Here is a 24,327-nt window from a genome sequence, read left to right as displayed (position 1 = left end):
GGAGCCGCTCCCCCGCATCGTTTGAGCTAAACCACCCCTTGTTCTTCCACTGTAGAGCGGGGAGAGACTCAGGAGCTGCGGCAGGAGCGTAGCTCTGGCCTCCATAACGTGGAGCCAGCACAGCCGCTAGATTCACCTCCGTCCCGAGCTGATACAAACATCAAACCCCAAAACTTAAAACAGACAAACAAACGAAAAAATAAGGAAAACCGCCCCAAAAGCGAGGCGCTGGGCAGGCGAGTACCAGCCCGCCGCCTCCGCCCGCCCCTCAGGTGACGGGGGCGGGAACCGGCGCGCGCCAAAATGGCGCCGGCAGAGCCCGCCTTCCCGCCGGCGGAAGCGGGAGTGACGGCAGCGCCGGCGACGGCAAGATGGCGGCGCGCAGCCTGCTGCGGGGGGGCTGGAGGCGGTTGTTCGCCGGGCTCTTCGGGAACGGCTGGGCCTCGCCGCCGGCCCGGGCCCTCCGGGAGGGTGAGTCCGGGGGTGGCCGCGGGCTGCCCCGCGCCCCGCTGCCTCAGCGCGGTCGGGACAGACGGTCGCGTTCGCTGTATTGCACCCGCTCCCCCCCCCAAAAAAAAACACGCTGTTTCTTTTGGGCTGATTGAGTCTCATTTTGCCTTCCCGTGTCTGTTTGTTCTTTGCAGTCGTGGAGGTGACTGAAGGCAACACGACCACAGTAAGTCCCTGCAGCCGTTCTCCTCAGGAGCTGCCCTTGCCCTCGCCTCGCCCTCCTGTCAGCCTGTGTGTGTGTGTGTGAGAGTGTGTGTGTGAGAGTGTGTGTGTGTGAGAGTGTGTGTGTGTGAGAGTGTGTGTGTGTGTGAGAGTGTGTGTGTGAGAGTGTGTGTGTGTGAGGGTGTGTGTGTGTGAGGGTGTGTGTGTGTGAGGGTGTGTGTGTGTGAGGGTGTGTGTGTGAGGGGGTGTGTGTGAGGGGGTGTGTGTGTGAGGGTGTGTGGGTGAGGGGGTGTGTGGGTGAGGGGGTGTGTGGGTGAGGGGGTGTGTGGGTGTGTGAGAGGGTGTGTGGGTGTGTGAGAGGGTGTGTGGGTGTGTGTGAGGGTGTGTGTGTGTGAGGGTGTGTGTGTGTGAGGGTGTGTGTGTGTGAGGGTGTGTGTGTGTGAGGGTGTGTGTGTGTGAGGGTGTGTGTGTGTGAGGGTGTGTGTGTGTGTGAGGGGGGGGGTGTGTGTGTGGGGGGGGGGTGTGTGGGGGGGGGGGTGTGTGTGGGAGGGTGTGTGTGTGTGGGAGGGTGTGTGTGTGTGGGAGGGTGTGTGTGTGTGGGAGGGTGTGTGTGTGTGTGGGAGGGTGTGTGTGTGTGTGGGAGGGTGTGTGTGTGTGTGGGAGGGTGTGTGTGTGTGTGAGAGGGTGTGTGAGTGTCTGTGCACGTGTGTCTGTGTGTGCGCGCGCATGCGCGTGTGTGTGTCTGTGCGATTGTGTAAAAAATAAAAAAAAATAAATTAAAAAAAAAAGGCCAAAGGTTCCCTTTTCCGCCCGAAAGACGTCTCAGGGTGTGAAGGCCAAGCCCGGGTGGGCGCGTGCTGCCAGCGCCGTTAGGCCGTGGAGGGTTTGGGTGCCGAGCGTGGGGGTTGTCACCCCGTTGCTGGTGACGGGTGGATCCCGTCAGAGCCACCCATGAGCTCCAGACCCCTCGCTGCACCCCTGGTGAGGCTGGACGCCCCGACCGGGGGCGTTTGGCACCCGAAACACCAGAGGCGGTTCTTCAGGGGGGTTTGTCTCTTGAAGGAGTGATGCTTGGCATCCCCTCGAGTGCGGGCAGGGTTTGCCCGGGGCTTTGTCGCTGCACCCTGGGCCAGCCGCGCAGTGTGGCGTGGCAGGACGGCTCTGTGGCGGCTGCGTGCCACGCGTGTCGCTCGCCTTTGGTCTGGGTCGTGTTTGTTGATCGCTGTGCGTGCCGTGGTGGCTGCAGGTGAGACAGAGCTGGCGTCTTGTAGCACACTTGGTGAGAAAACGTTGTCAGTGAAAGGGCGGTTGTCAAAGGAAGGCGTTAAACACTAAAGGAAAACTGAAAATAAAACAGAAGTTCTGAGGTAGCTGATAAAGAGGAGCATTTTCTCAGCTACGGTTTAAGACAGAAAAAAAAAGGCCGAAGCAGTAGGACTAGGGTTTTACTTAATTAACGCCATCTGATCTGTGGCACTTTATGAAGAGAATTGTCAATTTTTAGAAGCAGCACAGAAGTTACTGGCGGGAGGACGTTGCGTTGCTCTCACGTTACGTAGGCCAGTAGCAAACTGTGCCTTGGCTGGAAACAGGTAGCGCAGATGTTTGGAAAGGTGTACATGTGATGAGGAGAGCGGAGAAGGGTTTCGTTGGGAGTAGCTGGAAGGCAGCGCGCCTAAATGCTAATCTGTACGTACAGGAATAATCAGGAGGGGACAGGCTTCTTTGCTTGCTAATGAAACAGACAAAACCTGTTTGGTTTTGCCTTCGGAAGTGTGAGTTTCCTTCTTGTTGTGTGTGTATTAGCAGACATCATCATGTTTGAAAGCTGAGCGGAGCAGGTTACTTATATTTTAGATCTAAAATATCAAACAGATGTGGCAGTTAGCAAGATCTCTAAGAGTGTCCGTAAAAATAAGTTTAAGATGTGACAGTAGGTGTGATGGAAAATCTCTCTGTCTTTTCTTCAAGTGCCAGGCTACTAGTCTTTGCCCAGAGACCAGAAGAGAAGAGCTTGCGAGCATGCCCTGAAGTGGCTTTAACCAAAACGGGGCGCAGTGTGCGCACCAACACAACACCCAGCACAAGGATTGCTGTCCTTGGCACTCGGCCGGTTGCAAAGGCCATGTAAACCATAATCACAGAGCCCCGATGCGTTAACTGAGGCCTGAAGTAGAAAAAAAAAAGTAGGCACTGCAGTACCAGAGCCCTTTAGAAGAGTAATTCCTCCTGGCCCGTGGTAGAAGCAGCAGGGAGATTGGGATATTTCTGCTGTAGGATATCCTAGCACCCACCTAGGCTCCGTCAGTGCCCCCAGGTGAGGGAAGTCCTGTAACAAATAGTGTAACTTGACCAACCAAAGGGCTGACCATTTCTCAGCATATCCTCTGGTCACTCCGTTTATCCTACAAACTGCATCAGTCTCTTCTGAATCCATCCTTCCGTGCTCACATTTCTATGTGCCCTTGCTTTTATCAGTGTTGAAGGAAACCAGATGAAGGAATCCCAGAGAAATCTGGATTTCATCAGCATACTGAGCATGTAGAGCCCCTTTTCTCTTTTAATTCTCTGACAGAAGAGTAACAACAGAGTGGGTTAACAATATGGAAATCCTCAGTAGTTGGGGAATAATTGCCAAAAACCCTACACTGAAGTTCGTCCCAAGAAAAATTTATATTGACATAACATTCTGAATCTTTATTCGTTTCCAAGATGGAATTACAGTCAGAGTACAGTCTGAAGCCAGCCAGGCAGGAATCAAGACCAGATACACCAGCTTCCCAGAAAATAACTTCACCAATGAATAGAAAACTAGATCCTGGACTATATTTTTATATTCATAGTTACTTTGTTTTTGTGAAACTGGCTGTTCTACTTTGGGGGGGGAGGAATCTTACTGAAAAATTTACAATATTCTCTCTCTTTGAGGTACTGCGATGCTTGAACTATAAATAACTTACCTGTTTCCATTTTGCCATCCCTAGATAAGGAAGACACAAATCCATGGAATAAAATAGTTCTGACAGTTCAGCTGGCTGCCCGTTTCCCATGCACACTTACAGAAAATGTCTTGCTTTTCCCAGGTTTTCAGGCACAGAACCTGATGGTTCAGTCTAAATCATCAGCTTTTTTTTTTTCTTAAAAGGAACACTGCATTCCACCCAGGCCTTCTTTTTTAAACTCTCTGGTGCTTGCACTATCTGATGCTGTCAGCTGGTGTTCAAAATCTGGTTTTAATCTTTATTTGACCAGAGGAAACTTCCAAAATATTTTGGAGGAAAAAAAATGGCTTAGTTTTATTGTCTCTTCTGTCCGTTCAGCTGTAATTTGAGATTGCTCTTGCTTCTATTCGTAAGTCCTCAAAAAGAGACAAGCGCACATGGAGATAGGCTTCATACTCCTAAAATACCTACATTTAGAAAATAAATTTCTCAAGGTCTTCCCACACACACCTTCTACATCTTTTTGCATGTTTCTTCTGAGGAAACTTGAGTGTTGCATGTCACCACTTTGTAGTGACATAGAAAAGATTATAAAATGATCTCCTAAAGGAATTGTTTCAGAATTAAACTGGATAAAATAAAATATTGGTGTACTTTAAAAAAAAAAAAAAAATCTTGCTCAGAATTTTCCCTGTTGGTGGTTTATAATCTAGCAAGCCCCTGCATGTTTTCATCCACAACGTGCATTTGCTGTTCTGTGACATTCTCATATTCCCAGAAAAAATGTGGTTTAAAGCTTTTGACAAAAGGGGCATTACAATTTCAAGGCGCGGTAGTTCAAAGGCGTACTGCAGTAAATCGAATTCAGGCGCAAACGAGAACTTCCCGCTGACTGTGGGCTGGTGTACGTTGAGTGAAACATCCACAAGGATTTACCAAATGGTTCTCTGTGCCCTTGGATTTGTTCTTTTCCCTGTAGTCTCTGTGTATCCAGGGAGCTCGGTGTATCTACGTGTAAGCGAGTCGGGTGATGCAGATGCTGTTCCCCTTGCGTCTGTGCGATACTGGTCGACGTGGTGTAGAGCTGAGGAGAAGTCCCGGGTGCGGGTAGAGCTCTACACCACGCCTGATCGTTGTGTCCTTTGAATTGTTTCCTAGATTGAAGGGAGAATTATAGAGGATGCTGAAACACCAACTCCTCCAAACCCCTCCGGCCAGTGTCCCATCTGCCGCTGGAACCTGAAGCATAAGTATGATTATGTGGTAAGTTTAACGAAGGAGAGCTCCCCTGTCCTCAGCGCTAGGTGAATACTGCTGTCAGATCTGCACCCTGCACCGTCTGCCCCTCTCGTCTTTTGCTGTGCTTCAACTCCATCGCTGCTTCTCTTGGGTGTAACGAGAGCTTCCCCCGTAGTAGTGGTTTGCCTCGGCTGGTGGCCTTCCTGGGAGGAAGGAGGATGAGCTCGTGTCAGACAGGAGGTTTGGAGTGATGCGTGTGGCCGTCCGATCTGAGAAGGCCCTCTGCCTCGTTTGTGCCCAGCTGGCCTTCAGCATTGCACTTCCAGGAGAATCGAACTGGAATGCAACATTCAGGCAAGTGATTCAGGCCTCTTCTAACTCCAGAGAGGCCGAAAGACTTGACTAGATCAACTACGTGTCTTCAAACGCCACAATTTCTTGTTGGGTCATTGCCCACTAAGGCAATAACTGTTTTAAATAACTTCTAAAAACTCTTGATGGGTATGAAGGAGAGCATGTGCGTGTACATCCCTTGCAACAGAAAAAATAGGTTTGATTCAGGCTTTTTGCGGGAAATGCTAATGGGAAGTTTATTCACTAATGAGAGGATTATTAACACTAAATGTAGAAGATGGCAGGGAGATCCTGTAATGCTTTAAAACAAAAGCCAAACAGTCAAGAACACTTTAGAAGCAGCAGCATGAGATAGAAGATGCGGAATGTCACTTTACAAGAGGTTACTCAGAGAGTTTACAAAAGGACTAAGCGCCCCCTTGCAAGCTGAAAATCCAGCACTTGACTTAGAAAAGAAGAAAACCAGACAGGAACTTGCTGTTACCAAGATAAGGCAACAGAAAACCCAGAGTAAGTTAATGTCAATAGGATTAGGGCAAGAGAGATACAAATACATCTGGAGGAAAATAAATCTTTGTGAGAAAGAAAGTCCATTAATGAGGGGAGAAGGGGACTGAAAGCCACGCTGGCTGCAGAATGACTAAGCTGCTCACGTGCAGTCCTAGCACACACACGCAAAAGAAAAATTGTGGTTTAATATCTAGGTAGTAACGGCAATCTTGTAAAACAACAGGAAAAAACAGATACAACTTCAGCATTCAAGTAAGTACAGACCAGCAGGCCTGGATTGCATGTAGCCCCAGGATCTTAAGGGAATTAACTAACAAATGTGTTACTTCACTTGCAGAATTTTTTTAAAGCGTGAAAGAAAATCCTAAGGCATCACCAAATGATTTGAAAATAGCAGGTGAAATACTGAGTAGTTGGGAGAGGAAGGAGAATTATGCTGATGATTACCGCTTGATAAATCAAACGTTGCAAATTCCAGGTAAAATGGTGTCAACTAGGAGTAAAACCAAATAACCTGTTGCATAGGACTAATTATGCCTCACGAATTATGAAGAAGGTGAATACAGAAATAGTGCCAGAGGAAATACTTGCAATTACACCAGGCAGGTGAAACAACAGAAGTGAGATGTAAATGAAATAGCAGTTTCGTATCTTTCAATGCCTGTGTTGCAGAAATCAAGTTATCTAGGATCTGAGTGTTGGCAGGGATTCTGACTCCGGCTGGGTGCAATATTGAACAGTGAAATAAGCCGGGGGGGGGGAGTATTTAGTGGTCTCTGGTTTCCCAACGCTCTGGGAAAGCTAAAAATACAGTGAATTTGCAGATGATAACAAACTAGGAGAAGCAGCAAATAGCATTAAGGTATGGAAAGTGCTGCAAAACCAGGTCACATTTTTTTTGTGCGTGTTGCCCGTGTTTGAATGTAGCGATTTCTTGTAACTCTTTTCTTCTTTGGGGTTGCTGAATTGTGTTGTGGTCAAAACAGACCGGCCGCTTACGCTGGGAAATACTTTATTAAGGTTAATACAGTTTTATGTGACTTTTAAATGTGAGGAGTCAACAGCATCATTAAACTGGGTGGTTCTACAGATTTCCAGAAGGCATTCCGTGAGTCGCCCGTTAACAGCTCCAGAGAATCTGTAAACTGATGCTCAGGGATGAAATGAGCCACGGAAGCGGGTTAGATCTTGGAAATTCATATGTAGACTCACTTTCTACTGTTGTCTGTGGTAAAGACTGTTGGACGTGGAGGTAACAGTGCTATCAAGAGCCAACGAAGCAGTTTTAGGCAGTGTGGTGCTGTAGAGCCCGAGTTCCAGGGTTAGAAGTAGGCTGGTGGTCCCGACAGACGGCGTAGAGCACGAGTCTTAGGTGTGTTTGCAGAGTGAACTAAGATTACGAGTTTTCTTCCACACTTCAGTTCAGTTTGATCCTTAGCTCCTGATTTCTGGTGTTCGGTATGGAGGCAAGAGAAAACCAAATGTGAGGAGAGATCCCGCAGCCAGAGTCTTGCGAATCGTTGCTGAGATTGTGCCTAAGAAATCGTGGTCCTGAGAGACAAACGAGGAACGTGTCCGTCCTGGCTGTCACCTTGTCTCTGAATGCGTCTGCATCTGATGTGTGTGTACCCAGTGCTCCTGGCACAGAGCAGAGGGGAACCTGGGCAAAAAGCTAAAGCAGGCCCTGTGAGCTGCCGTTTCAGAGCTGCAGACGTGTCTCACCTCAGTATTTAGAAGCCTTCCTCTGTGGGGCTGATGAGAACTAGGAGAGATTTCTGTTCTGGAGCAGACCACCTCTTCTGCTTGAATAAGTCCCTTACATGCTTGAATGCTTTGTACCAGTCATGGATTTTCAGGCTTTTAAATGTTAACGTGAATAAAAATCTCCCTTTTCTGCACAAAAGTGCTCTCTGCTGTTTTTCTTTGCTGCAGCAGTGATGAGCAGCGGAATCTTGAAATGCTTCAATAATAAAGCGCAGGCATTTAGCCGTGTGGGTAATTAAACAGTGGCACAATTTGCTCACTGGTGGTTAATTGTCCTAAAAGTCTGTAAATTGAGAACAGCTATTTTTGTTAAAGATACAGCCTAGTTCATACAGCATAACCTGTAATCTGTGCTTGGTAAGAGAGCAGAATAGATGGCTCACAGGGGTTTCTTTGAGATTGATAAGCTGAGCTCAGTCGGTTGCACAGAAGGGAAAGGCTGAGCTTTTTTTGCTTGGGACGCTTGTAATTGGCCTGAATGAGGCACTATGAAAAGGGAAGTGTTGAATTAGCCCCTGAGGGAGCTGAGTAATATGACCTCATAGGACTTTCCTTTTGTCATGTGCGACTAGCACAGTCTAAAGTAGTGGCATAATGAGTTACTTTGGCTGTCAGAGAACTGGGGGACCAATGTCTCCAGAGTTATTAATCAACTGAACGGGCATTGTGAGCGCCAGCAGGTCCTGATTCCAGCCTGCCTCAGCTGTGGCGTGGAGGGCTGCGGTTGTCTCTGCCAGGTCAGCCCTTCGTCTCTGCTGAGGCTCAGGGTAACGGGGGCTGAGGTAGAAATTCCCAGTTTGTGGTCTGCCTGTGTCTGTCCGTTGAAACGGAGGCCTCGGTTGGTTTTTTTCATGTCCATTGGAGGTAAAGTTATTTTGGTCGTTGTCAGGACGCCACTGGATTGCAATCCTCTTAGAAAATGCCTGGAGGATGGTGCTCAGCTCCCAGGGCGAAGGGGGAAAGGAACAACCAGACTTTTGTATACCTGGAAATAACGACTGGCAGACTCGTCTGATACAGTCCAGTAGTCATTTGGCTGTACAGGCAGAACTCTTCTTGTGGCACATGAAGGTTTTAGTGAATTGCACGTAAGCAGTCAAGGGTCCTGCTTCTCAGAGCGTCTGCGGATATTAAACTGCAGATGCCTCTGCATTTTGGTTGCCATCCATTCACAAGAACACGCTGTACATAGTGTTTCATTTAGCAAGTGTATCCAGCCCTTTTAGAGGTGAAGGCTAAACTTGTTTTTCGTTTTCCCCCTTATCCACTTCAAACATCATTAGTCTGAGTAGGCAGTAAATATGTCATCTTGCTTTGGCAGCAATGAGGGGAAACGAAACGGCAAGATTTGCCTATTAGCCCTAGATTAATTCAATCCAAGTTGTTTTCATGAAATGCTGCGGAGTACAGGGGTGGGAATCTGGGTCCAGCCTCATGGGAGCTGTCCAGTGATTAAAGCAAATCCGTGGTTACAGGCTTGGCTGTCCACTAGCACAAAACATGAGTTTCATGGAACATGACGGCACCACGAGAACTTGCCAGACATTTTTTTTTTTTTCTTTGACCACTCCACATGCTTGTCCGCTTCCCTCCGCAGCTGCCCCGTAAAGTTGGCTGTACCTGTCGGCCTTCTCCCTGCGGTGAGAGACATCTGTGCGAGTGCTCTGGGAGAGGCACCCGACCTCTTCCCAGGGGGCGGGGGGGGGGAGATCTTCAGCAATGGACAAACCTGCTGTCCAGCCTGCAGCACGTTAAGCCAAACGGCGTGAGTGTGATGCGGAGCTGCGGCGGCAGGGCCGTAGGCTGTTTCGGTTCAGAAGTGACTGCCGCACGAGGGTGTTGGTCACGGGGTGACGCCGTTGGTCAGAGAGAGTGATAGAGAACGGATTTTCCTGGGGTTTGTCCGCAAGGAGACAAAGACAGACGATCTCCCACTGCTTCCCACCTCCCCCCTTTGCTTGGACGCACTTGATAGCAACCCTGTGACTCCACGAGGCGTGGTGGTAATACGAGAAACCGCTTGGACCACACACACCCTTCACAAGAGGCCTGCTTAGGCTTCCACGGCTGCAGAGACTGGAACAGCCTCAAACTTGCCATCAGCTCCCTTTTCCCTCTTCCCCACAGAGAACGCAGCAAGCGAGTAGAAGAGTCTAGAAAGTTTTTCTCTTTCTAGGCGCTTGGAGCTGAACAGCCCGTTTTGACTCCGGGCAGTGATCCCTTCGTGCTAAATGGCAGATTGAGCCCTTGGTGATTTGGCGAACTGGATGGCTAAAGAAGAGGGAGGGGGGGAAAAAGGGGCTGGAGTCTTGCTCTGGTTCACTGCAAGTGCACTTCAGGAGTGGCCAAAAGTCAGTGCCCTTGGACTGTTTGGCTGGCCTCTAGCCCATTTCCACCAACGCAGCTGGCACCAGCTGGTCCCCTGGTTGCCGTTCTCGTTGGCAAGGCCATGTGTTGGCTGGGTTGAGGACACTTGGCTTCCGTTTTAACCATAGATGGCCTCTCAGGAACTTGCTGCTAGTTGCTCAGCTGTGCTTTTTGTGTTTTCTGGATACGACATCGCTGTGTGGTGGTTGGTAAGTCATTTTATATCAGTGAGAAAGTTGCCTAACCTGCTGCGTTTTCAAAGGAGCTGAAAATGAGTCTGCACACATTCATTGCGGACAAGTGGAGGCAGAAAGGAAGCCAGATAAGGGAAGAGGGAAATTGTGTGTCATGATGATATTAGAGGGTGGGATTGAAGGCGTGGAGGGGGCAGGACAAAAACAGACCAGAAAAACCCAAACCAAACAAAAAAACCCTCTAAATTTTGACTGTCCTACTCGTACGACTGCATCTGTCAGAACTGGTCATTACCAGAAAGTCATGCTGAATTCCAGCAGCCCCCTTCAGAGCTGAGCTGGTCTTGTGCAGCGAGTGTGGAGGTATAATTCCTAGGTAGCCAGGTTTTCTGACTATTCCTTTTATATCCCCTTGTCTTTGTTTGCTTTTGCAAGGGCAGTAAATGACGCTAGGAACGCTCCAGGGAGTAAAAGAGCAAAAATAGCGGGGGGGGGGGGGGGGGGTCTGCAGATCTGTGAACAACAGGCAGAGTCAGGGTCACCCGACGTGAAAAGCAACAAGTGCTCTTTGTTCTTGCCTGTTGCCCCAGCCGAGGGTGTGCAAAGAGCTGATGTACCTGCTCTGAATCCTCCTTCTGCCGGGGTGCTCGCTGGCAGGCCCCTTCAGCTTGCAGGCAGCCTCCCCACGGCCCAGCTACCTCGACTGTGAACACGTTGACAACAGCAGTGGGGAAGTAAAGTCACCACAAGTCTGTCAACAAGGGGGGAAGAAACAAGCCCAGAGTCTCCAGACGCCCTTTGGGCCAACTCCGGCTGACGTCAGCACGTCAAGGGGGCCTGTCTGTGCTGGCCTGAGGGGTACGTTTGCAGGGGTGCCGTGTCTGGAAACGGAGAGCGCGTATCCAGACGCTGCCCTGTCGTGCTGGGTGCAGTTAACGGGACACCCGTGCAACAGCTGTCGCTGCTCTGTTTGAAAACTTGCCGTCCCAGCCCTGCGATACTATCTGATCCTAGAGAGCCCTTTAATTTTGTTCTTATCAGGAGTGCTTTACATTTCTAGAGCTCTTAATCAGAAAGGTCAACAGCAGTGTAATCGAAATGATTCCTGAGTCAGAGATGAACCCTCGGCGTGCTCCGAGCGCTCCTTCCACCCAGCACGGCTGTAACAGCCCCACCTCACGCGCGCGGCGGTGAAGGACTGAAGGCAGCAATTTATCCGGCTAGGTCTTTCCCGTCAGCACACGTTCTTGTCTTACAAAAAGCCTCTTGGACCATTTCCCTGCTCTCCACCCCTCCAGAGAGACATGAGGGAAGTTCCGCCATGGGAAACTGGATAAAAGTTTGAGGAGTAGATAGCAGAGAACAGTCCTGCTCTGAGGGAACAGGGAGGGGGCCAGAGGTGATCTAACATATCTGTGACCTTTAGGATAGCGGCTGTGATGGCATTTCAAGTTGTGTAAACACTGTCCATCTGTAGGTCTTGTGTAACTGCGCCTGAGTACCTAGGACGCATTATCTTAGCTAGAATCTTGGAGCAAGCGACAGTGAAGTAGCAGGGACTGCAGCTGACATCATGTGTTTACACTGGTGAAGTCAGGGGAAGACTGAGACCATCTGAGTGACCTTACTGAGCTAAGCTGGCAGGCGGAGTGACGGCAAGCAAAAGCCACTTGCTGTCGAGCTGCGGCCGAAGCGCGTGGAAAGGAACCGTTGCTTTGCTCTGCTTTGGTTTGGGTGCTGCCCACAGCGCGGGGGTCAGCACACCGCCCAAGAACCATCGCAGCAATCAGCGTAGCTGCGGCACTGATGGGTCTGCCCTGCTCTTGCTCCCGCAGGATGTCCTGCTGCTGAGCCAGTTTATCCGTTCGGATGGAGGGATGCTGCCACGGCGGATCACAGGCCTCTGTCTGGAGGAGCACAAGAAGATTGCCGTCTGCGTGCAGATGGCTCACCGGGCAGGTACCTGACCTCCTCCTGAGGCGACCCCGTGCTGTGGGGTACCCACAGAACCCCTTGAGAGGGGTCTCCCGCCCCATTAGTATAGCGCAGTGAGATGTCATTGTTCAGTCACCTGGAAAACTCATCATGCTCCAAGTGCTGGGACAGGATGATGGACCAGGGACTACTTGTTCCGCTGCGTGTCTTGGCTCCTGCCTCGGCAGCAGACGTTTATCCCTGTAGTTGAGACTCCTGTTGCAGAAAGATCTGGGGAGTGGCTCAGTCTCTAGTACCCAATGATTAAATACCAGCTTCTGAAATGACTTGATTCAGCCTAAGTTGGACCTACCCCATTGATAACATGCACCCGGCTGCCACGTGAAGACGTGTTTGCTTTACCCAGGCTGACACAGTTGGAGTGTTGTGCTGGTCTTTATGCCTGGGACCCAAGCATCCCAAGCTGTATCCAAGTTAAATGGGCTGAGAATTTTAATAGTCAGATTTTCGCCTTGGAGTTGGAATCTGACTGGACGCCAGTGCCCTGTGTCCTACCAAAAAGCCTCTTGGATGAGCCCAAGGGCTGTGTCTTTGCTGTGTGTTTCCTCTCCGTACCCAGCAGAACCTCCTGGCTGCTCTTTGGCTGGGGTGCAGGTTCAGCACGGACTAAGACAAAACGCCCTTTCTGCGGTACTTGAGTGCTTGCTGTGCTACCCCAACAGGGACCGGGGTCGCCTGGCTTACAGGGGGCAGTGGAACTGCTGGATGCTGTAGAGGCAACGAGGCCCTGCAAGATATTCTCACGCCTTTCTTCTTCTGTTTCAGGTTTGTTGCCAAACCACAGGCCTCCGCTTCCTGAAGGGCATATTCCCAAGAAACCCCAGCTCAACAGGTGAGTAGTCTTGTCTTTCCACATCTTTTTTTTTTTTTCTCGAGAATAGATTGGAAGAGGAAAAGCAGTTCCTTATAACTGGGTAAAACATGCCTTGGGCAACAGTGCTTCTAAAGAGTCCTCATAGCATTTTGGAGAAGGAAGGTCTGTCACGATATTGTCTTGCCAGTCTTTTAAGGACAAACCACATCTCGTTCAAACTGTTTACCCATTAACTGCCGCACGCGTAAGAGTCTGCCCGCCCTGCCTCAGCTGCCCTGGCCGCCTCATCCCTAACGCTCAGTAGGGCGGTCACAGGGGGATGCCACAGAGATGGAGACGCAGCATCACAGAGTAGTTGAGGTTGGAGGGGGCCTCTGGAGATCATCTCGTCCAAGCTCAGGCAGGGTCACGTAGCACAGGTTACCCAGGGCTGTGTCCAGTCAGGTTTCCAGTAGCTCCGACGTTGGACCTGCCACAGTGTCTCTGGGCGGCGTGTTCCAGAGAGCCGCCCTCACAGCGAGACGGTGTTTTCTTCAGTTCAGACAGAATTTCTTGTTGTTTCCGTTTGGGCCCGTTGCCTCATGTCCTGTCACTGGGCACCACCGTGAAGAGCCTGGCTCTGCCTTCTTGACGCCCTCCCTTCAGGTGTTCGTCAGCATTGGTCAGACCACCCTGAGCCTTTTTGTCTGCAGGCTGAGCAGTCCCTTCTCTCTCAGCCTTTTGGTGCCTGGCCCCCAACAGCAGGAGGGTGCCTAGGAGAGGGGTACCAGCAGTGAGTGGGGGGCTGAGCAGCCCGCAGGGGCACATCACAAGCCTGTTCCCCTCTGTCCCATCTCCATTTCCCCCAGTCAGCGATTCACACTCTGCCTGCCCTTCTGATGCAACAGGGTCTCTTCCCCCTCCCTAGACTGGACGGCCCCTGGCCTTTGGCGGGCGAGGGGAAAGCCTGCGGCCATCTCCTGCGCTGCCTCGGGCCCTCGGAGGTGCTAATCCCCTGTTTATGACCCTGCGCTCCGTTTCCATGGGGATGTCAGAACGGTTTATGAACCTCGCATTAGCAAGCCCTGGGGTTACCAGAGGCCATGGGGCTGTTGCTGGGAGAGCTTAGGCTGCAGGGCTGGGCATGGCTGGAGACTCCTGCGTTTCAGGTCTGACTCTCTGCAGTGGAGATCTGAGGCAAGCCCTTGGAAATGTCCCGTGGATGTTGGGAGGCTGCGTACTGGGTATCGGTGGGGATCAAATTAGAGGACTCTGTATTTGGTGCAGCCCTGTAGCCATCCGAGACTTCAACTCTGAAAACTTGGTCTTTCCTGTGTCTTACAAGTCTTTGGGATTGTCAGGAGCCGTGTGGATGTAGCAGCTGTGGGGTGGAGCCCGGTGTCTGGTTAGCATTCCCGTAGCAGCCCGGCGTGGCAGGTTGGGGCAGGAAATGATACCGCCTGGATCTTGCTGAAGTCACACCAGGGCTCCAGATCTGGTGCCTTGGCTCGTATAAATTGTTCCACAGACCTTTAGTGAGAACAAAGAAGGGGTACCTCCGGGTATGTTCTACATGCAAGTAGGTGTGCTGCACCTCTAAAGTGAACAGATTTAAACTGGAGCTCAGTGTCCAGGCCCTCCCTATGGCATTGCTACTCCCGCCCTGCACCGCCCTTGTTTTCCTCCTCCCAGCGAGGGATCAGGGTGGAAGCAGAGTTTAGGAGAAGAGAGCAGAGCTGTTGCTGAGGAGATGGAACAGCCTTGAAAGAGGCAGGCTTTGGGGTCTGGGTGGAGACAAGAGAATGGGATCAAGAAATCTATTTAAAGTCTTGGTGGTGGGGCTGGGACTAAAGAAATGAGTCCCAGAGCCAGGATAGAGCACAGGGGTACTCCAAGAGTGCTCTCCTGGTCCTTCATCTTACTGTCTTCTCAGCCTGCTGGAAGGGGAAAGCTCACCATGTTGGAGCCTGGCAAAATCTTGGCCATTGTGGTTCTGGAGAGCGTTGACTGTGCGTTCCCCTGCCTGCGCTTCCCGCCTCGCTCTCTGGAACAGCAGCTGGCACCACGTAGGGCAGGAGATACAAATTGCTTCCTTCCCGTAGTCTAAAGGGAGGACTGAAGGGCGCCCACAGGCTGAAGACATTCAACCAGTACTTATTTTGGGGATGAAGCCAAAGCTCTTCTCAGAAGTTTCCCACATAAATGGCTTGTCCCACCTTACCTTGTCTTTGCCTCTGTGCTTGTTCCTAAAGCTTTCTGTAGTCTCTAGTCATCTGGGAAGCACTCAGCCCATGGTGCAGCCAAACGCCAGTGAGCTGACAAGGGAGGACAGGGGCAGGATTGGGCTGGCGCTTCTGAGTGGAACAAGCTGCTTTGTTCAATGCCATGAGAACGTGATCGGGTCATCCTCTAGTCCCGTCTGGTGTGACATCGGGGCTGCACACCTAACTTAGCTTGTCCCTTCACTGCATTTTTGTCTGCTGGGTTTTTAAGTGCCTGTCCAGGAAGGGATCAGCGGGATCTACAGGGAGCCTATTATAGCAGACAGTACATTGCACAGTTAAGTGATCTATTTTCCAAATTCTTGGGCCTCAGCTTTTCTAGAGATCACTGGGGTGCTCTGGTCATCTTTGCCTCTCTGCTTAAATAAGAGGTGATAGTGCCTTTTTGTACTGCTGCTGCACCCCTGGGAATGCCATCGGGGAGAAACTGAGGTGCCTCATAATATGCTTGGGCCCCTTGTTAAAGCCCTTCCAAGGCAGGAGCACAGGTAAAACACCAATTTAACCAGCCCTTGTGCTCTCCAGCTCTGCCTACAGTGATGGCTTTTTCCTTGCTCCACCAGTGGGTCTGCTCTGAGTGTGGTATTGAAATACGCTCTTCTGCACCGCACCCCCTCCGAAATAATCCTCACCGGCCACCTTTCAGAAGCAGACCGAAGCGCCCACGTTGTAGATGCTGGAGCTATTGAATTGCCACCAGCTGCTTGAGGGACCTTTGACCTGACCTGTGAAGGAACCAGAGCTCCTGGCACACCATTGCTGGGCACGAGGTGTCACTTGCTTGGCTCTGCAGGAGCGTGGTCCTCTTTGCTCAAAAGGAGTAGTCACGCAGCAGCAAGCCAGCGAACAGAGGTGGAGGCAGGGCTGCAAGCGGAGGTGGCTCGCGCTCGCGGGTGGCTAATAGTATGCACTGTACGGAGAATTTAGTCCATTCACTATCACGTGGCCTCCGTTCCTGCTGCCTCTCCCCCTTACTCATCTGCACTTACTCTCTTGCCATCAGGAGCTTGCATTGCACACGGAAGAAAGCTTTGCCTACAGGAGAGACAGTTCCTGCTATACCGATCTAAAATAGGAAGGTGCAAGGTGGAAAGGTGAAAAGCGCTGTAGAGGCCTATAGGCTGTCTCATGACTGTGACACTAAGCTTTGTCCTGCTGAAGGACAGCGTTTCTCTCAGAGTCTCATCTGTACTTTGGTGTGCTCGCCCCTTCTGTCCTGAAATTCTTCTCATCGCCCCCCTGTAAGCAATCTGTTGTCCAACTCTTCGCTCTGAATTGAGACATCTTTCACTTTTTTAAAGAAGGGACTTCTGAGAAGTCACTGTCTACTCCAGATATTACCCCATGTACTTCTGTGAGAATTCTTACCATCTGGGGACGTCTTACACTGAGCTGAAGAATGTTTTGCTGATGGTGGAGCTCTTGGCATTAGGCTGCACCATCAGCTGCTAGAGTGACAGGACCAGGATGAAAGCCTCAGGTAACCTTAGGGGCTGATTCCACTCACCCCGCCTGAGATTGAAGGAGATTCACTGTGGGGAGTGTGACTTGAAGCGGGAGTCAGAGCCCAGCACCTCTACCATAATACAGACCTGAGCATCCACTTACTGCATGTAGAGTGTGGATGTTGTGTAGACTCAGAGCAGCAACCCCTGCCTGGCCGAAGTCTGGCAGATGACTTCATTTGGATGAGCAATCCCTTTCGTTTCTCTCTGGTCTTGCAAAGTTCTGGTTCGTGCTCCCTTTGGCCAGGCTTCTTCCAAGGTTATGTCAGTATTTCTGAGAGCAGCTTCATCTGCTGCCAAAAGAGGGACAAACCAGCCTGATGAAAAACTGCTTTGCTCTGGTCTTTGCCCCTGAGGCAATGTACAGGCCAGCTCCGTGGGAGGAACCCTATGGCTCGTGGGCAAAGTGCTAAGGAAGTACGTAAAGAAGGGCTGAGGAGCTGTGCTAATGTCTACTTTTGAGAGCACCAGAAAAGCTGCCCCTCAGCTTTTCCTTGGCTGCACTTGGTGGCTGTCTTGGCCAGAATGTTTGGCCCATGTCACGGTCACCCCGTTTAAAGTGAGCCTGCTTCAAATACACAGTGTCTGGCATGCATTGGCTATCACCTAGCTGAGATTAAAATGTGTCGTGCCACCACATGGAGCTATCATCAAACTGTCTTAACAAGGGTCAGGGGTCCTACCCTAGCCTTGACCTAGTGATGTGCAGTGTAGATGTGTCATACAGCACCCCTCTGCCTGCTCTGCCCCTCCAGAACGCGCTCTTCTGGTGCTTACTCGACGATGTTTTCCAAAAAGCAGAACCCTTGCTCTGTTTTCTGAAGTGGTTTTATTGTTTCCCTTGTACAAACTTTGGCCATTCCGTCCTACGTGCCCCAGTTTTCTCTGCAGAGAGGTAGGAATTTCCCTGCTTTGCACTGGGTCACTTGGCAACTGGCCTGCCACCCACCCCATCTCCTGATCCTGTTTCTGCTGCTGGAATGCAAGAGGAAGAGCAGAATGCTTTGGGAAGTAGTGGCCTGCAGATCCCACCTTGTTCTTGGTCATCCAGCTGCCTAGCACAGCGTGAGATCACCCATCCAGGATCTAATGTAACATAGAGGAGGAGCTGGGGAACTGCAGAAGACCTTAGGAGATGAAACCGAAATGCCAGTTTGAGCCAAGCTGTGTGGTCCTGGGGGTGGTAGGAGACGTATGAGAACAGCTTGCGCTCAGAATTCAACTGGGGAGTGCTCCGCAGCTCTCTCTTCCCCCCCCTGCAGCTGGGTCGCTGTCCAGGTGAGACTTACCATGGTATTTCTCATTTCTTGGGACTTTAGTTCTTTGCCTTTTTGCTTTCTGCCTGATTTGGCTTTGACAGGGATAGCTCACGAATGTTACCCCTTAACTGCCTTACTAGCTGTGTGTGCTTTTGAAGAAATATGGCCATGGGAGTACCCACATCATCCATAAACTCTTGAGTCTACTGTCCTCCCCCTCGCTTCCCTATCATTTTTCTGCAGAACTTGGACATGGCAAACCAATGAAGTTTACCCCTGTCAATGCAGAATTACTCCCTACAGTTCATTTTCTCAGGTTTGGCCCGGTCTGGGGCTTTCACTGTTTCCAAGAGATGATTCCACAAGCAAATTTGTCCTGCAGCCAAGGATTGTTCCTTCATCCTCAGCCTGAATTCTCCCTTTCATAACTTCCTGCTGTGATTTCTGCATCCGTTTGTGCTCCAGCCTGGCATGTTCCAGTTAAGTGCTGCAGCAACAAAATATTTGCACCAACCCATGAGGCCGAGGAAGCTCTCAGGGATTTCGCCAGCAGTGTGCAGAGTGACAGGCTGGTCTCACACTCCAGAGTCCTGTGTGTGTGTGCAGGCCGCCACACACCAGAACCGTTTGGGCAACAGTCAAGCACAGCTGCAGGTCAAACTTCTCTCCTTGCTTTCAGGAATGGAAACCTGAATAGCTCAGCAATTTTCTTCCCAGTGTGGAGGCTGTCGCCTGGATAGTGTGGACTAACACTCTATCCAGAACAGTCATCAAGTTCAAGCCAGCATCTAGATGCTCTCTTAATGCGAATGTAACACTCATTGCCTTCTGGCAGGTCCAAGATACTGGTTAAAGCACAACACTGTGCAGTTGTTCCCTTTCCAGAAGGACTAAGGGATGTCACAGGTTCCCTGAGTCTGGGCTCTGTCAGCAAGAGGTGCTGTAGGTTACGGCGTACTTGATTTTGAGTGCTCAGCTGCCACTGCATTTTCAGCTTCCTACTGGAAGAGCAGAACTTGGCACAGATAATATCCGAGTCAATCCCTCCTCCATCACCTGAACTGAAGAAATCGCTGTGTGTTAAGAAAGAGGCAGGTTCCCTATGAACTCCTCATGAATTACAGAGTTCTTGGGCTCTGTGGACACCCCTCTCATCCCTGGGCGCAGAATCTGGTTTCACTGCTATCAGCCTTTCGCTCCAGCAGCATGTGGTTTCTCTCCTCTGCATGGAAACTGTGCTGTGCAGAGCACGTGAGTCCAAAAGCGAGGAGCCAGCGTGGCCGCAGGTGAGCAAAGCCAAGAGGTGTCGTGGGAAGGGACGTGGCAGGGAGGAGGCGCTCTTGCCAGCACTTTGATCGAGTGCTTCCTGCAGTCTGTAGCCCTCTGCTTTCTGCTCTGAGTCCAAACAAAAGCCAGATTGGAACAGTTCAGCGAGGGTTCAGAAGTTCAGTCTGGAGCTGCACCAGCATGGCCTTCGCTTGGGCTGCGTGCGGGGCTGCAGTTGCCCCGTGGGTAGGTCGTTTCCCTTAGCCAGCCCTGTGCCTTGCGCCTAGTCCGAGGCGTTGTCAGCCTCGCAGGGGGAAGGCTTTGGGGCCCTCCTGCCCGCGGAGTAAAACCCGTGGAAAGGGACTTCTCCGTGCCCCAGAGGTTCTAAGCGATTGCACTGACCACCGGTGACTGACCACGGTTGTTTCCATCCTGCTGTATCTCTCGCCTTTTCCCATCAGGGAAATCCCACCAGGATTCCCATCACCCTTTAGCCAAACTACTCATTTGTGCGGCTGGAGTCTGGGGATTGTGGTTGTTGCCGGGGCCCCTGCCATACTCAAGGGGGCAAGCCAAGCTCCGAGGGGAGCTGCTGGTTCCCAAGATTGGCAGTTCTGCCCCCGTTTTTCCAGAGTGAGTGCTGAGATGGCAGGTTAGGAGACTGTGGACCAGCTGCATGTGGCATCCACATGGAGGCTCTGCCCTGACACAACCCTCAGCGGGTTGAGAAAATTCAGACCATCTGCCAGGGTGTGTAGGTTATTGTAAAAAAAACTCCCCAAGGCAAACTGTGTGGTTGGATGTGCTGGAAGGTTGGGTGACTTGGCTAGGAAAGGGAGTACGCTACCTTCCACGGACAGCAGAGTTTGCAGAGAAGTCCTGTGTGCCGGGCTTTGAAGCTCTCATATGGGAGTTTTGTGGGTCGTTTGTACTCTCAGGGAAAAAAAAAAATAAATAAATCTGCGAAGCAGGAGGAACTGGGGTTAGTCAAAGAGGAAAAGGAAGTTTGTAGGCTGACTGCTCCCAGGCATCAGGCTTTTGCCGCTGCTGAATCAAGGTAAAAAAAAAAAAAAAAATAAAATAAAAGAGGCAGCAAACAAAATAGGACAAGTTTGAGTTTGGGACAAAGCAAGTATTAAAAGCACTAAAAGCAAATGTGCTCCAGGAAGGGAAAGCGTCCAAATGTCTGTTTCAGCTAACAATGAAAAGCCCCAGCCTGCAGTCCCCAAAGGAAGCCAAAAGCCTGGACCAGAGGGCTGGATTAGACCTGCTCAAAAGAGAAATAACAAAAGCTTTAAAATCAGGCCATTACTAAATCCTCCTTCCTATGCAGAATTGGGGTGTGCACTTCCAGCCCCCACACAGAAACAGAGGGATTTCTTAAAAAGCCACTGTCTGTCTAAACCTGCACACAGCATTGATGTGTATCTCGCATTCACACATTCCCTTCTGTCCCAGTGAGATCATTTATTATCACGGGAGCACTTTCCCGTAAGCCTGCGGGCACGTGACCGGCGCTGCGCTTGGCCCACTGCTGCAGTACAGCCGTTTGATTTGGGGGGTTTCCCCCCTCCCTCGCTGTAAGCGCAGCCTTGCCGTACCACACCTTGCGCGGCAGCCAGGGGAGGAGGAGGAGGAGGAAGACCCCTAGCCCCACGGGCCTGCCTCAGCGCCCCTACAGCTGCTCCCAGAGGGGCTGCCTTGCCGTGCTGCGGTGCCCCTTTCCAAACTGGGACCTGCCTTTGGTCCCTCTGACCTCCCCTTGCAGTGAAGTCAGAGACGGGAGCGTCTCTCCTACGCCCTGCCCCGCTGGTGTTCTGGAAGGGATTCCACTCGTGCACTAGCGTGACGTTGAAGGTCAAAAGGGACTAATTAATGCCCGCGTAGGGGAACAAGTGGCTTGGTCTTGCTCTGTGCCATCTCCCAGATCCCTCCTGCTGTTGCTTCCAGGCGTTTTAGCTATCCCAAACGCCTCGAAGCAAAAGCAAAGCGTTTTGGAAGTGGCTTCGTTTCAGTGGCAGGAACCTTCCAATGTGATTAACCTTTCGATTTGCGCTGTTTGGGATTGCTGAGGAAGAGGAGCGCCAGGAGAATGGGCTGCTGCCACAGAGCCTGTAGCTGCCTGGCATAGCGAGCTGGCTTTGTCCTGCTCAGGAATGTGCCAAATGCCTTCAGACAAATGCGCTGCGTGGTCTCTGTCCAAAGTCCTTAATATCTCAAATTTGCCCGATGCAAATAGAAGGTAACAAAGCTGTTTGGGGAGAGGATGACTGATTGAGGTTACATTAAGACCATGGGATTACTCAACAGAGGCATGCAAACATCGCTGGACAAAGTTTATCAGTCTGTTCCAAATTCTAATTTGTTGGAGCATTGTTTGTGCAGATTATGCTAGGGTTTTACTTTGGATCTTTATTGTCTGAAAAGACTCCTCTTTCTCTAAGGACCTCTATTCCCTTCTCTACTGGTAGCAAAAGATTTAAAGCCTCACAAAACTCCAGGCCACCCAGCCACAGGGTAAGATTTCCAGTAACTGATTTTGAATCTGAAATCCCCCGCCTGTTTGCAAAGCCAAGTCTAAAACTTCAAATGGTGAAAAGCAGAGGATATTTGCCAGACGTTGCTCTTCACGGAGATTTGTAGTTGTGATGATAATTCCATTCTGGTACCTCTTACACCGTAGGTTCGGACTTCCTGCCCCAGTAAGCTGCAATAGCATTGTACAGAGAACGCTAAAGCAAATTTGGACGTACAAAAATACCAGACTAGGCCAGGAACCCATCCCATGTAGAAGAAATAACCGATTATCCACCGAAAGGAAATTAATCCCTTTTTAGAGACGTTATTTCTCACAGAGTTTAGCCTTTGTAATTAGTTTCCCTTACTGAGGCCAGCTGTTGAAATGGCACGTCCCACAGAGGCTGGATGCATCAGCCTTGGCCTTGGCTGCAGGGAAGGGATCTGGCCCTCCAGTTCAGCCAGCGGCGGGCAGCTTGCTCGCAGCCTGGAGACTGGGAGACTTCACCTGGTTTGTCTGGGGAGACTGGAAGTCCTGCAGGTGACGGTGGGTGCCGCGCAGAGGGGCAGCGTAGGACTCACAAACCAACACAAAAATTCCTTTCCAGCGGCCCCTTCTGAACGGAGGGAGCTCTGCTCACGGTTATTCCTTTAGAGAGAGGCACGTGGGGAGGCAGGGGCTGCAGCAGTGCTCCCGCGGCAGGCGGAACCTCTTCTCAGCGACGGGTCTCAACCTGAAGTGTGTCTGTGTCGTTTGGACAGGTACCTGACCCGCTGGTCCGTCCGGTCGGCCAAGCCCATCTGGAAGAGGGGCCCGAAGTGGTGCAAAAAGCCCATGCCCGTGGGACACCCTTTGCTGAAGGACAACGTCAAATACACGCACAAGCCTCTCTATTTAAACCACTAGTGGCCAGAACTAGCACGGTCAGTGAGCACAGCTGTTCCCTACGGTGCTGCTTGCTTTGCAAGGCTGCCGGTATCTCACACTTTCTTACTCCGAAACTGTCACTAGTGTCTCCAGCTGAGTGAGCTGTGATCTGCTCCTCCAGGAGAACACGAAATTCCGCAAAACAAAGTTCAATGTGCAGAATTATTTGGAGAAAGCGGGGGGCAAAGACTTTCACCCCAAAGCCAGAAAGGATCTGAAGGCTTTTGTTTCATTATGGTCCCTGACTGGGTTTGGAAAAGGATATCTCCTTCTTTTTCCAGCAGTGAATGGTGATTCCCCATTAACATGTGTTTCAACGCAGATTTGCCTCATTTGGGCTTTTGTACCTGTGACACTGGTGGAAGAAAAAGTCTCCCGCAGCACTGTGTTTCCTCAGCAGTAACAGAAATTGTTAATGGCTACTGAAATAGTGTGGTTTACAATCTGTACTACCCATAACTTGCAGCAGAACACCTGTGGCAGTGGCAGATGGGCATGTGTGTGTCTGACGTGCCCCCTTAAGGATTCCTGGCTCGTGCTCCACTCTTGGATCTAGCAAATACAGAATGTTGACATCCTTGATGACTGGGCCTTGAGTTTTTTTTTCCCCCCTTGCAAATACTTTTGCTGTAAGTCTGCCATGTCAGGGAGAGGGCTGCTTCCTGGGATGGCTGGGGGCTGACGGATGTGCATGATTTTCCATGCTGTAACTGAAAGGTGGCACCCTTTCTTGCCCCGTACGGTACCTGTAGGCACCTCCCATGTGCTGACCGCTGCTCCTTGACAAGTGCTGCTGGTGCGGAAGGCTCGTTACATTGAGCAGGGTCAGTATTGCTTCGGCTCCATTGCTTTGATGTTTGTCTGGCGGCTACAGATCGACACAGCTTTTTTCTGTGCTACTGAGCCACTTAACCTCGTACTGCTTTCATCAGAATCATCTGCTAATGATACCGGTGGGCATGGGCAGGAACAAAGGGTAAGGATAAACCCGTATTACCCAGGAAATCACAGTAGATTGTGATGGTTCCTTTTAGCCTTACTGTGTGACATGGAAGCCTTACATTCAGCCCCTTGAGCTGGCCCAGATCTTTTTGCTTTGGGAGGCAGAGCCAAGACTTCAGTCACTATACTGAGATAAAATCTCTGGCTGGCCGTTTCTGGCTTATGAAGCTTTGAAACCTGCAGCCTTTCAGAAAGGAAAAGATTTTTCTTTCTTCTCCTACATACAGAAGTTACTATGTCTTCTAGCCCAGGTAGCTCTGCTCAGTGAGCTTGACTAATGGAAAAGTCACTGGATTAAACCGTTGCCTTGAGCTGAACCTGAATGAGCACATTTTGCAAACGGCCAGGTGATGCCTGCAGTTCATATTTTTCTGTAGTTTAGTGCCATGAGCTGGAAAGAACCCTCTAATTTTGGTGAAACCTAACATCTGAAAAACAAAATACTCTCCCCATTTCGATATGCCTTTCTAGAGTTCAGGGGTTAGTACAGATCGCTTACAGAATGCATCAGCTTTCTGCTCTGACTCCAACTCTACGTTTGTTTGTCACTCATGGGTGACAGCAGGCATTCATTCCTGTTGTCTTCAAATTAGTTTTTGTGTAAGCACGGTGTCTTTGTAACCAGACAGACGGCCTAGGTTTGATTTCTGACCTAGAGCTTCGCCCGTCATGGAAGGAAATGCCTTCTGTTAGTGTCTGAGGGATCTGCAGCGACACATTACAGGGAATTCAACTGGA

The 24,327-nt window shown here is 50.7% G+C and overlaps 1 protein-coding gene across 1 annotated transcript; it reads left to right on the top strand.

The window, feature by feature from the left end:
- Window positions 1-371: 371 nt before the first annotated feature.
- On the top strand, window positions 372-23,169 carry MRPS18A (mitochondrial ribosomal protein S18A). The gene is made up of 6 exons (XM_086460615.1): window positions 372-471; window positions 645-676; window positions 4,773-4,877; window positions 11,878-12,001; window positions 12,803-12,869; window positions 22,422-23,169. Exons 1-6 carry the CDS (start codon window positions 372-374, stop codon window positions 22,564-22,566), a joined length of 573 nt encoding a protein of 190 aa, XP_086316741.1. The 3' UTR covers window positions 22,567-23,169.
- The last annotated feature ends 1,158 nt before the right edge of the window (window positions 23,170-24,327 follow it).

Source organism: Leptosomus discolor, chromosome 2 (assembly GCF_034619465.1).
Source record: "Leptosomus discolor isolate bLepDis1 chromosome 2, bLepDis1.hap2, whole genome shotgun sequence".
NCBI classification, from domain to species: Eukaryota; Metazoa; Chordata; class Aves; order Leptosomiformes; family Leptosomidae; genus Leptosomus; species Leptosomus discolor.
Note: the sequence above shows the minus strand (reverse complement) of the source record. Positions and strands in the feature narration are given on the sequence as shown.

Bases quoted from the DNA above. Each gene is read 5' to 3' on its own strand.
- MRPS18A (XM_086460615.1), top strand. From the start codon at position 372: ATGGCGGCGCGCAGCCTGCTGCGGGGGGGCTGGAGGCGGTTGTTCGCC. The intron at 677-4,772 runs GTAAGTCCCTGC...ATTGTTTCCTAG, and splicing joins CTGAAGGCAACACGACCACA to ATTGAAGGGAGAATTATAGA. The intron at 12,002-12,802 runs GTACCTGACCTC...CTTCTGTTTCAG, and splicing joins GCAGATGGCTCACCGGGCAG to GTTTGTTGCCAAACCACAGG.